This window comes from Pituophis catenifer, unplaced genomic scaffold (assembly GCF_029215685.1).
Source record: "Pituophis catenifer annectens isolate HBS135680 unplaced genomic scaffold, rPitCat1.0.hap2 SCAF_2, whole genome shotgun sequence".
NCBI classification, from domain to species: domain Eukaryota; kingdom Metazoa; phylum Chordata; class Lepidosauria; order Squamata; family Colubridae; genus Pituophis; species Pituophis catenifer.
In genome coordinates, this window is record NW_027256882.1 from 264,970,917 (window position 1) to 264,984,774 (window position 13,858).

The 13,858-nt window shown below is 35.3% G+C and overlaps 1 protein-coding gene across 1 annotated transcript in view; it reads right to left on the reverse strand.

The window, feature by feature from the left end:
• Nucleotides 1-13,858, reverse strand: part of MAST4 (microtubule associated serine/threonine kinase family member 4) — a 121,492-nt gene that overhangs the window by 55,506 nt on the left and 52,128 nt on the right. Inside the window, 2 exon segments of the mRNA XM_070938846.1 lie at nucleotides 184-253; nucleotides 10,320-10,408. Coding sequence (XP_070794947.1) covers nucleotides 184-253; nucleotides 10,320-10,408 — 159 coding nt within the window.

A 13,858-nucleotide genomic window follows, 5' to 3' on the forward strand; every position in this document is an offset into this window, starting at 1 on the left:
ATAGATTAACATCAAGATTGACATCAGATCAAAAACCAAGATGTAAACAATATCCAATCAAGGAACTACTAAATAAACTAACAGTAAACAGCCCAACCATCAGTTTTATCATTAAAGAACGTATAAGTATCAAAAATATTTTTCTGATAATAATTCTGATGTTATAAGCATATATTTTCTTACCTTCGTGCAAAAGAGAAGTGGGCTGAGGCACTAGGAGAAAAATTTCTAGGGCTGTCTTGAGGACTGCTACCTGTTATGAACAAGATAAATATAAAATATCTTAAAAGAAAGTACCATAAATCACGAGGTTCAACAAGAATTTGTAATAAATTTCAATTATTATTTCTCATTAGATGCCCCTTCTTGCCTCACCCCCCATATATACTTATATGAAACTGAGTTGTGCTCTATTTAAGGTACCTGGCAGGGTATATTATGTACTAACTCAAGGAATGTGAGTAAAGGTAGTCCTTGACTTACAACAGTTCACTTAGTGACCATTCAAAGTTACTATGGCACTGAAAAAAGTGACTTATGATCATTTTTCACACTTATGACCATTGCACCATCCCGATGGTCACATAATTTACATTTGGATACTTGACAAGTGACTCACATTTATGGCGATTGCAGTGTCCAGAGATCATGTGTTCACCTTTTGCAACCTTCCAACAAGCAAAGTCAATGGGGAAGCCAGATTCACTTAACAACCATGTTACTAATTTAAAAACTGCAGTGATTCACTTAACAAATGTGGAAAGAAGGCAAGGAGGCAAAAAGGAGGCAAAACTCACTTAACAAATTTCTCACTTAGCAACATAAATTTTTGGCTCCATTGTGTTTGTAAGTGGAGGACTACCTGTAGTAATAATTTGATGTGAAATATCTAAGGTGACCAGATTTTAACATTGGTAAAGAGGGACATTGTGGGCGTGGCTTATTTTGTGGGCGTGGCTAGCTGGTCATGTGACTGGGTGGGCGTGGCTAGCTGGTCATGTGACCGGGTGGCCATGGCTATGTGTATAGGGTAAGGTGAACAGATTTTAACATTGGTAAGAGGGACACCATTGTGGGCGTGGCTTATTGTGTGGGCGTGGCTTGGAGGCCATTTATTATTTATTTATTATTCGAATTTCTATACCTCCCTTCTCCTTTCGGACTCAGGGCGGTGAACAGCCAAAATAAAAACATTTATACATAAATACGATTAAAAATAGATTTAAAATAATTAAATTTGTCCCATAGTTTAAAATTTATCAATTTAAAATCCATATCAAAATTTAAAACCAATCATAAAATCATAAAATCAAGAGAGACCGGCTAACTGAAAGAGATGAGTTTTTAGGGCCCGACGAAAGGTCCGGAGGTCGGAGATCTCAGGGACTACTCAGAGGGCTGGAAAGTCATTTCTGACAGGTCCTCACACTTTTGACTGGTCCTCACACTTATGACCATCCTCACATTTATGCCCGTGCAGCATTCTTAACAACCATGTCACTCATTTCACAACTGCTTCTCTTCACCATGGTGACAAGATAGGGCAAAAACGTAAAATGTGAGGACAGTCGTAAGTTCGAGGACTGGTCAAAAATGCGAGGACCAGTCAAAAATAACTTTTTCAGCCCTCTGAGTAGTCCATATGCACAAAAGGACTAACCAGAGGGCTGAAAAAAGTCATTTCTGACAGGTCCTCGCACTTTTGACTGGTCCTCACACTTATGACCATCCTCACATTTATGCCCGTGCAGTATTCTTAACAACCATGTCACTCATTTCCTAACTGCTTCTCTTCACCATGGTGACAAGATAGGGCAAAAAACATAAAATGTGAGGACAGTCGTAAGTTTGAGGACTGGTCAAAAGTGCAAGGACCAGTCAAAAATAACTTTTTCAGCCCTCTGAGTAGTCCATATGCACAAAAGGACTAACCAGAGGGCTGAAAAAAGTCATTTCTGACAGGTCCTTGCACTTTTGACTGGTCCTCACACTTATGACCATCCTCACATTTATGCCCGTGCAGCATTCTTAACAACCACGTCACTCATTTCACAACTGCTTCTCTTCACCATGATGACAAGATAGGGCAAAAATGTAAAATGTGAGGACAGTCGTAAGTTCGAGGACTGGTCAAAAGTGCGAGGACCAGTCAAAAATAACTTTTTCAGCCCTCTGAGTAGTCCATATGCATAAAAGGATACAGTAATTGAGAGGGATGAAGGAAGGGAAGGGAAATTAGAGTAGGAGTGACGGTTAAGAGAGGGAGGAAGAGAGGAGGAGAAGGAGAAAGGAAGAGGAAGTAGGGAGGAGAAGAAGAGGGGGGGAAGAGAAAGTAAGAAGGAAAGAAAAGAGAGGTGGTAGGTTTGAGGAGAAAGATTGCTGTACAATAAAAAAGATGAAAGGGAAGAAAGCCAACCCCAAACAAATATAAAGATATTAAGATAAAGAATGAATTGTTAAACTTTAAAGAATAAAAGAGAACAAATATGAATAAATAGCAATAATTAGAAACACACATACATACAATGTATTTTCTTTGAACAGAATATTTGGCTGGTTCAGAAATTTAAACAGTGTTTAGTCATTTCAATTAAATTTACAATTTCTATATTTCCTTTTTGCCATATTTATTCCTCATCTATTTTTTTAAAAAAACAATATTACCCTTCATCCTCATCTCTAATCTTAATCAAATTCAATTTTTCCCTTCTATTCTATTTTATACCCCTTCCCATTGTCATCTATTTTTATATCCATCCTCACATTGGTTAATTATGTAATTATGTAATACAGTTGTTTAATACAAATTCAACATTTTAATATAAATCAATTAGTTATATAACTATCTTTTTTGTATATTAATCAATATGAACATGAATATTCCAATTATTTCCATGCAATCCAATTTCTTACAAATCAATTAATTATACTTACCAATAATAATAAACCAAATAATTTCCCCCATATATTCCTCCAAACCACAACTTAACCATTTCTGCTTTCAACACAGTATACAATTAATAATATCTCAATTATTACAATTCCCTAGTTAAAAAGAGCTTTTTTTTCTTTTGTGTTTTAAAATCTTGAACTCTCCTCTTTTGCCCTAAATAATTTTCCATTGTTTGCACTTACCTTTGGTGAGGAAAAGGAAAATAAATCTGCTGCCTAATTTTCCAACGTTGCAAGCAAACCGCAAAGCCAACAGCCTGTTTTACTTTCAGTTTCGTTTTGAGCTTGGTTTGCACAAAGAGGAAAAAAAAACTGAGCAATTTAGCAAGAGCAGAGCCCTGTGCAAATCAGCTGAGAGGGGGAAGCCGAGCTAATTAACGTAGGGTGGCCCTTTGAAGCCCCGCGGCAAGAGTTTAAACAGGTTTTTTCCCTCTAGCCATCAGCGGGGATTCACGAGGCAGCCGGGAACCAGGAGGCAGAATGAAAAATCGGGACTTTTTTAAAACGCCGCAGGACGTGGGACAAATTGCTCAAAAGCGGGACTGTCCCGCCAAAAGCGGGACGTCTGGTCACCTTAGAAATATCCCACTTTTCATCCAGACAAACATAATATTTTTTCTATTTGGACTGATATTAAATAAATGCAAATGAAAAAGCAGCTAAAACAGTGATGAATAACCTTTTTTTTTTCTTTTCCAGGACCTTATTTCTTCAGGGAACCCTATGCTTGGTAGACTGAAGAAACAAGTCAATGGAGCCAAACTTAAAATGGATGGATGCCCAAATTATATTCCTCAAATACCCCCTTTTTTTTCAGCAGAAAATATAGTTTCTGTATTTTAGTACATAAAACCCATATTTTCTATATACTAAAAATATATTTAAGTATATAGTTAGACCAAAAATAAACCTATTACAATAATATATTACTTCTCTTTTTAAACCAATGACCCGAACTAGGTCATGTATACCAATTTGTGTCATTTGTGTTATTAAAACATTAAACATATAACACAAATTACATCACCTGTGGTGCTTTATTTTATTTCCATAACAACACCATTACTTACAGGTAAAGTAACATGGGCTTCACGTATTTTATTCATTACGGTATTACTTATTTCTGTTCTACATCATACTGATTTTTTAAAAAATGTTTCTACTATACACACATTATTAAAATCAGATGGAACATTACTCCTAAATCTAGAAAAACCAGGCCATATAAGATATGATGTAGAACAATATAAAGAAGTGATTTCTCATTATGAAGAGGGCATTTCCTTTGACTTTGTTACTATTCTTACATGGCAATAGCAATAGCTCTTAGGCTTATATACTGCTTCATAGCGCTTTACAGCACTCTCTAAGGGCCCCAACAAACTCTTGATCCTCATTTTACCGACCTCGGAAGGATGGAAGGCTGACTCAACCTTGAACTGGTCAGGATCAAACTCCTGGCAGTGGGCAGTCAGCCTGCAATACTACATTCCAACCACTGCGCCACCATAGCTCTTCATAAAACCATTCAACTTGCTACTAAACACTGGGAATGCTTGGCACACAGTGGCTGATATCTACTTCTTCCTCTACCCTCAACATATATATAACTGGAACATGTGGATTTTCTATAGGCAAAATATTTAGGTGATACAAAACAGAACTTTTTATAGGCAGCAATGCCTGTCAGAAAATGAATTAGTATCTTTATAAAATTCTTTGATAAGCCTTTATTGTGCTTCACAAAAATATATCATGCCACTTTAGTGAATACAGTTGAGTTACTGCATATAGGACTTGCATTTTTCAACCTTCGTTTCGGTATTTGTTTTTTTTAACTTAGTAAATTATTAACGAAGTGTATCATTTAAAATATGAAGACATATCAGATCTTCATTGATTAACTACTTACCATAAAATGTTCTACCAATTTAATTATGATTGTATAACATAAAATATCCTACAAATGAAAATGAATTATAGTGTATATAACATGTTATTATTTATTTAGCAGATGGTGTTTGTACATTGAGAGCCAGGGAGTCTACAATGTTATTATAAGTAGTTTGGCTGCCTAGGATTGCTAGTTTGTTGAGTTCATACTCGCATGCTATCCAGGGTCCACTGCAGGGGCAAACTAGCTCCACACAAAGGGTAGCTAACACTTTGCGGGTATCAGTGTTATCCAAGGCTTTCTACACCAATTTTGCCTCGCATTCAGGCAGGTCCAGTGCCAGTTGGTTCCTTGCTAGCCCACAAAATGCCATTAGCTTCACACCAGTGGTACCTATCTATTTACTTGCATTTTTACATGCTTTCAAATTGCTAGGTTGGCAGAAGCTGAGGCAAGTGATGGGAGCTCACTCCATCATCTGGTGCTAGGGCTCAAACCGCTGGAGTATGGAGAGTTGACCTTTTCAGGCTGCCAAATCCAGCATCTTTAAGCCATTGAACCACTGTACCTCTTTTGTATAATAGTTTAATCTGTACCTTGGTATAAGTGAAAATAATTTTTTTAGCCTTACTGACCAAATTAAAATATTTCTGTTTTACATATTTAAACTGCTTCTTCTAATCTAGAATATAAATCTGCTAAAATGAAAAACTAGATATTTATGAAACCTGCATGGTTTCAGTCCTAACTATTAGCTTCTCCCAATTTAAATAAAATAGCTACATGATTTACATCATAGAACAAGGTCCCTTACTTAAAAGGTTGCCTAATGAAAATCAGATTTAAGAATACAAAAGAATATTGAACAGGGACAGTGAAATTTGTTATTTCTTAATGGGCGTTCTGGTTGCAGAATCATTTATAAGTAGCCAGATCTTTAAAATATTAATAGACCCATGTCATATTTTTATCTTCTGTTTTTTGGCTGCTTACATTTTTTTTTTAATTTGAAAATATTTTCTGTCATTTAAAACAGTTTACCCTTCTAGCTCTTTAGATGGTTCTTAACTCTTTAATTCCCTCCCAAAGGTTTGTTTTCTTCCAAAATAAACCAGTAGTCTTGATTACGACCACTGTATTGCAGTTCATATTTTATTAAGGAAATCTATTATGTTGCGGAGGCATGCGTTTTTTTCTTTAAAAAAACCTCCTCTATTCTTGAGGAAATTCTGGTCTAAATGAAAACAACGAAGAAGCACTGAAACTGTTTTACAACATGAATTATGTAAACAAACTAATCAGACAGGGAAGAGACTGAATTGTCAAGGGAAATTAATGTATCACACAGCCCTATTTGTATCCATGCATACTTGGGAGATGAGATGAACAGCAATGCTTCATTCCTGAGTTTCAAATGCTATTTCTTTTTTCTTTCTTTCTTTTAAAAGCAAAGGAGAAGTAACAGTGAGGTGAAAATTAAGCATATTTGGCACTTTTTATTGGAGTCAATGTCTTACTTGTTTGATGAGAGTTATTTGGGAAAAATGGGGTGCTGACCAGCAGGGCCACAATTTCAACATGGGCAATGGAAGAAACGAAAGGAAAGGGGATGATGGAACTGCTTTTGGTCCAACCATTTCAAATTAATATATTTTTAATAGTACTTTTCTTATCTGCGGTGGCACAGTGGTTAGAATGCAGTATTGCAGGCTACTTCTGCTGACTGCCGGCTGACTGCAATTTGGCAGTTCAAATCTCAGCAGACTCAAGGTTGACTCAGTCTTCCACCCTCTGAGGTGGGTCAAATGAGAACCAGATTGTTGAGGGCAATGTGCTGACTCTGACCACTTAGAGAGGGCTGTAAAAGCACTGTGAAGTGGCATATAAGTCTAAGTTCTATTGCTATTATGTATCTTAGTTAATTATTTCTTTTATTTTTCACTGCCCCATACCTATCTGGCCCTTTTTAAGGGCTCAGTATATTCTGGCTGCAAAGAATCTTCTTGTTGAACAAACTTTTATACAAGATTTAAAAAAAAGTATGCTGTGAAATATTTAATTTTGTGGCAATTGAGAAAAAAACATTAAAATTAGAGGCCTGGCTATAACCTTCATAACTCACATATTTTCTCTCAGTATTTTTCCACCCTAAATCCTATTGTTCCGGAGGTAGTTGCTTTCAAAGACTTCAAAAGTGTCATGTAGTTTGCAATGACTGTTGACTACTATTTAAACCTAATCAATGGGGTCAGACATTATATATGATATTAACACAAGTTATTCACAGAGACACTGATATGAGAGTAGCTAATCATCACTGAGTGAATCAGTCTGGTATAGTAGTTAAGGCACCAGGCTAGAAACTGAAAATTGTTGAGTCCCATCTTAGATGCAAAGCCAGATGGGTAGCTTTGACCTAGTCATTCTTTCTCTCACTCTTAGAAAGAAACCATTTACAAAAATCTTGTCAGCTGCTCCCCCAGGAATCTAAAGCAGGAAGTGGGCAATTGTGGCTCTTTTACAACCTGTGGATTTCAACTCCCAGAATTCCTGAGACAGTTTAGCTGTCTCAGGAATTCTGGGAGTTGAAGTCTACAGGTTGTAAAGAGCCACAATTGCCCACCCCTGGTCTAAACTAACCCAAAGGCAGACATACATAAAAACACACATAAATATTTAAAATAGTAATGTATCTGAACTTGATATATTATATGGGGAACTATTCTTGAAATAGTTTTTTGTTTTAAATCCTGAAAACGTAGTTGCTATTGCAACATGTGTATTATTTGATGTAATCAGGAATTGTATAACTTTCTGTAACTTTGGTAACTTTTCAAAATATATGTTTTAAGGTTGGATGCATCTGGACAGCAAAGTAACTTTTTAAGGCCCAATATTTGCTTGCAAAAATATTTAGGGAATACTTTTAATTACCCCAGAAGATAAAGAATAATTAAGTACAAAAATATTAACATTTTATATGAAGACGTATTTTTGTTTCCAAGTGAGGAAAATACTAACCTTTCGCTTAAAAAGCTTGTGGAAGCAGCAGTTGATTTTTTTTAATAAAATCTGTCACTTTCAATTTGTCTCTCTGGGCACACCAGAGATGGGAAAATTTGGAGATACAAAAATGCAGATGGCCATTGGTAAAATTGTTTTTTATTATTACTGACCTGCTTTTTAAATGTAAGGAGGTGTATATAACCACCTCCGTGCACAGGGATATGAAGTATTGTATGTGTTTTCATTTCCCTATATTGGTAGCACCTAAATAATTGATTTGGCTCCTAGGAATGGACTATTTTCCTAGGTCTGGAATGAAGTTTTGTGCACATATGACATTCTCAGCTCAGGCCATTCAATATTAAAGAAACAGTATTAGTGTCTTACAGGAATTTGTATAACCAAAATATTTTTTTCACTAGAAGAAAATATGAAGGCATTAGAAAAGAAAATAATTTTTATAGCTACAAATTCAATCTGATTTTATAATATTCAATGAGTTAGTTGAAAATAGATTACATTGAAAAGTACATGTGTATTGATTAGATGTTAGCATTTACTTTGTTAATAACAATAATTTATCTCTTATCACAGCATATCATTGATCTGCAGAGTTCATCACCTAAAGATAATATAATGGCCAGTAATATGGAAGGATGTAATTCATCACCTAAAGACAATATGATGGCACTGAAGTGGGACAGAATAGGTTCATAGGAGATATTGGACTTCTCTTAGAAGAGCTCTCATATTATAGAACTACAGAGATTCTCAATGAAATATGCATAGTAGTGCTTAAAAGTTTGTGAACTCTTCAGAATTTTCAATATTTCTGTATAAACATGACCTAAAATATGATCTGTTCTCCACACAAGTCCTAAAATTAGATAAAGAGATCAAACAAATCAATCAAAAACGTTACAGTTCTTCATTGATGTATTGAGAAAAATGATTCAGCTACGTATCTGTCTATGGAAAAATACGTGAATCTCTAGGATTATTATCAGTTTGTTTGATGACAAAATTATACTCTGATGTTTCAATCAACAGGCTATAATCAGATTCAATGGAGACAGAAATTCTTCAACATTTCTTCATAATTTATTCAATCAGAAAAAAATAGTAAAAGTGTTAATGAAAAAGAAAAAACTAAAAGGGAGTCTGCTAAAGGGAGTCTTCCCCCCCCCAAGCTCCTGGTGTCATAGTGGAGTGAGCAGCAAAAACTAGTCTATGCCCCTGGGAGTTACTAAATATTGGATCTTCTAGTCAACTAGATATTACCAGCGACTTCCAGCGGTCTCATAATATACTGAGTGACATAGTAAGACTGCCAGGCTCTTCATGGATCATTGTTGGGCCTGGGAGGCAGCGTCAATGGAGAAGAGAACAGAAGCAGAGGTGGGGATGCAGAGCTGGTTTGCTAGCTCAGTTATGGAAGCAGCCTCACAGACCAGCATTACCAAGCATTTTTCTAACCAACACTAGATCCTTTGTCCACAAAACTGATGAACTAGAGCTATGGATGGTGGCAAATAAGCTCATTCGCGACTGCTGTGTGATAATCATGGCTTCATCCACTTGTATCAGACCCGTCAATGGAGCTAACTAACCACACCACACACTGCTTTGACAGAAACGGCAACTCCGGTAAAAGCAAAGGTGGAGGACTTCATATTTACACACATAATGACTGGTATACCAACAGTAGAGTTCCTTATACACACTGTTCTCCAGATATGGAACAAGAAACCATTGGTTGCCCCCTAACACCACTGGATGACATAGCCAAGTCTTGCTCTTACAACAAAGTAAGGAAGATACTTAGGGATGATTCACACCCTGGCCAGTGTCTCTTTTCACTTTTACCATTGGGCAGAAGACACAGAAGTATAGCCAGCCAGACAAACAGGTTTAAAAACAGCTTCTACCCATGGGCTGTCAGACTCCTAAACATAATATAGCACCACAAACAGATTAATATGATGAATTTCACTGGTGCCAGTGTAGTGTGTAATATGTATATATCATGATATAAGATCATACACCAGAGTAATATACATGTTGCACAGAAGATGACGTACATATGGAAACTAGTTATGATTAGTTTTTTTTCCTAACTACTTGTATAAGGATTATTCTTTATATTATTCATGTTGTCTTGTATTCTTGTATGAACTGCACCAGTAGAGGCTAAACCAATTTCATTGTATAGATGGTGTACAATGACAATAAAGGCTTTGAACTTAAAGAACTTAAACTCCTATCTTATCAATAACTTTTGTTGTGGTTATTCAAATAGATTCAAATAGATATGTCAAATTCATTGCAATAAAGATTAAACCTGTATTTCATATTATTAAATTCTACATTAAAACACATCATATCACGTACTATACATTTATACAAAATTTCAAACAGGAATTTTTTGAAAATACTAAAACAGTTTTTAAAAGAACAACGGTATTACCTGCATGAGCAGAAAGTGGTGAATGGGGCCGAGGCATAGCTGAAGACTGTCCATTACAAATCAAACTTTTTCGATTACTTGTCCGGCAACTATAAGAAGAGAGTACTTGGTTATTAAATGATAATGCACTATAAATCATAAGCTAATATTTAAATAATTCAAAGTATATAGCATCTATGTCATCTATTTCAACACTAAGTTACAAACCTGTTATATTCTGAAATAGAAAGACTAAATCCTAGAGTTATCCTATATATGAAATGGCAAAGTAGGGTACATCCTATATATCAGGAAAAATTTACTAAGCTTAATTAAGCCACATTTAATACACGCATTATCCACCAAACATATTCACCCTCCACTTTCCTCTTCAAGGTTACAAATGCAAGTTTACTTGATAAAGAGCAAAGGTAAGGGAAAAAGGTAAGGGAGGAAAGGCCAGAAAAAATGATGGTGAAAAAAAATAATTAATACAATGTAATTGTGTCTATATGTCAAACAGAGGAATGATTGATCTGTTTTATGGTATACCAATTAAAAATCTAATTATTGAGGCAAATTTCACATCTGTGCTTGTTGTAAATAGATGTGGCATATACTGCAAAGATAAATATGTTCCTCTGTTCATATGCTTTGCATCTCAAATATTGCCAATTACTATTTTTCTCAGTTAGAGATGACAGGAATATTATAGTTATATTTCATAATAGAAAGAATTCTTTGTAAATTTTTAGCAGTATTTATAAATGTTGAAATTCTAGGCAATGGTGGTCAGTGATCACCATTTGCAACTTTCCCTCCTACCTTCCCATAAGCAAAGTCAATGAGGAAGCCGGCAGGAGGTCGCAAGTTGCTCCAGACGATCACTCCCACTGCTTTTTTTCTGAGAAGCCCCCAGCACGGCAAGTACAAGCCCCAGCTGCATTCGTGTCAACCACCTTCGGCCCCACCTCTGCCTGCTATCACACCACAGCACTCACCATTCACTCTTGCTGCAGCATACCAGTCCATAATCCTTTAAGCAAGGATTTACCTCTTTAAATTATAAGTGTAGTTTGACATGGATTATTAAGGAGTTACTGCTTATTCAATGCCCCTGAAGGAGTTACTGGTTATTCAAGACTCCTGAATACATGTCCTACTGTCTTATTGCATTCTCAATTCTTTTATATCTGGAGATCATTTTACAAGTTAACAGTGACCCAACTTCATGAATCTTGTTTACAGTTCTATTGAATTATATTGTTATTGTTTCCAATGTACAATATTTTATGGTTCGGCTGCCTGCAATTTGGCAGTTCAAATCTCAACAGGCTCAAGGTTGAACCAGCCTTCCATCCTTCCGAGGTGGGTAAAATGAGGACCCAAATTGTTGGGGGCAATATGCTGACTCTGTAAACTACTTAGAGAGGGCTGTAAAGCACTGTGAAGCAGTATATAAGTCTAAATGCTATTGCTATTCGCTATTCACAAACATCCCGTCATATAAATGCCGGTGCCTCTTTAATGAGAGTTTGTCTCACATGTCTCAGCCAGATTCCCACAACACATGTTGTTCACTATGACTCATGGACTAATTTGGCTTCAAATGCTTCTATTATTTCATTTTGATCAAATCAATCAAACAATCAATCAATCAAATCACTTCCAGCTTTCTTTTCTCTACTTCTTTAGATTTATTCTAGATTGACAAGAAGGCAAGAGGAAAAACACTACCAATCTGCTAAATACTTTTGTTCTGCTTTTCCCCCCTTCGTTCACTCTAATACTTTAACTAAACAATGAATCAGACTCTTCAATTGGCACTGTTTCTGTATTAAGCATCTAACAGACTGCCAGCTTCTGTTATTTCATTATTTTTAAATCCTACTAAATAAAATAATGAGTATTCTAACCTGTTGGTGCAAAACCTGTAGTGTTAAATACAAAGATTCTTAATTATAAATATATTTCTAACTCTTATGGCAAAACTGCTTTTCTTCTGCAAGAAAACATTTTAAGTATTGCAGGAGAAGGATTAGAATATCAAATAACTGCTCAAGAATCAAATACCTAGATTACTTTTTGATTTAAAATTGTTGCGTGCGTTCAGGAAAAAATACCTCTTTATAATAGCCATACTTACTAATTGCGGCATTTTCTGGTAAGTTACGTAAAGTTTGATAACTTCTTAGTCATTTAAGTTATACATAATATAACACATAAATCAATATTAACATACAAACATATTTCAAAACAATACTCCTAACTGCAGCTTTCATGATAAGTAATCAACAGCACCAATAATGATACCCCAATAATACAATCCATTAAGGTTCTTTCTTCAGAGAGCACTATTTTACTCTGTATACAGGAGCAAATTACTAGCAATAAAGGTTAATTGCTAAGAGGAGCATGAATGGAAGATGTGCTGACAGCAATTACTCCTTATAGTTTTCATATGAAATTTGGCGTCTGCTTTAATCGTTTATAATGATTTCACTTTAACATCCTTAATTATTAATATTTGCACTTGTAATGAAGATGGATACAAGCTTTAAAATACTATGGCAGCACCTTTAGGAGCATGTGCTGACTATTGCACTCTGCTGTAATGTAGCCCATAATTTAGTTGCCATCTGGATGAGCAGGAGATGAAGCTTAAAAAGAATATGAACCACTGTATTTGAAAAGCTCCTGTGAAATAAAATAATGCAGTCGGCCAACAAAAATGTGGGGAAGAACTTTCGTTATAAAACTTAGTTGCAGTAAGCGACAGGAAAAAAAAAGATATATTACACAGATTCTTTTCCTTCCTTTATTTATCTTTCTTTGTAATAAAACCTACGACAAACATCTCTTTCCAAGAAATAGAGTATTTCATTTCTACTTTGTTTTTATGGCATGCATTATGAAACATGCTGATCTGTCATTTCAATTATTTGCTGTCTTTGCAAATTCAGGTAGAAAAAGTTAACTTTGAATGTAACATTTTAGGATTTGGATAGCAGAAATTATGGTTGAAAAAAGCTGTTATTTTAAAAAGTCAAAGAAGTTAGTAAGTTTTCACTTAAAAATACTTTTTTAAAATTGCAGCAACACTATTAATATGGGATAAGAAGGCTTTTATCAATAAAGCAATCTTGAACGCAATTGTAATTAATGTTGCTATTAGACAGATGCTAGTTATTGGCTTAGTTCCAACATAACTTCTCCTTATTAAAATGTGTCACAACAAACCTGATAGTAAAATCCCTCTTTTTCCTGCAAGAATTGGTGGGATCACAAAGTAGACAAAATAATAGAAAACAAAGAAGCTAAAATGCTCTGTGACCTTAGAATTCAAACAGACAACACCTGCCATGTAACACTCCAGACTTAACAATTATTGATAAGAAAGACAAAAAAGACTGGATAGTGACATGGCAGTATCTGGAGACAGCATAGTAGAAGAGAAGGAAATGGAGACAATCACAAAATACAAAGATCTGCATATAGAAGTAGAATTACTGTGGCAAAAGAAAGCAAAGGTACTACCAGTAGCAATAAGCGTCTTGGGT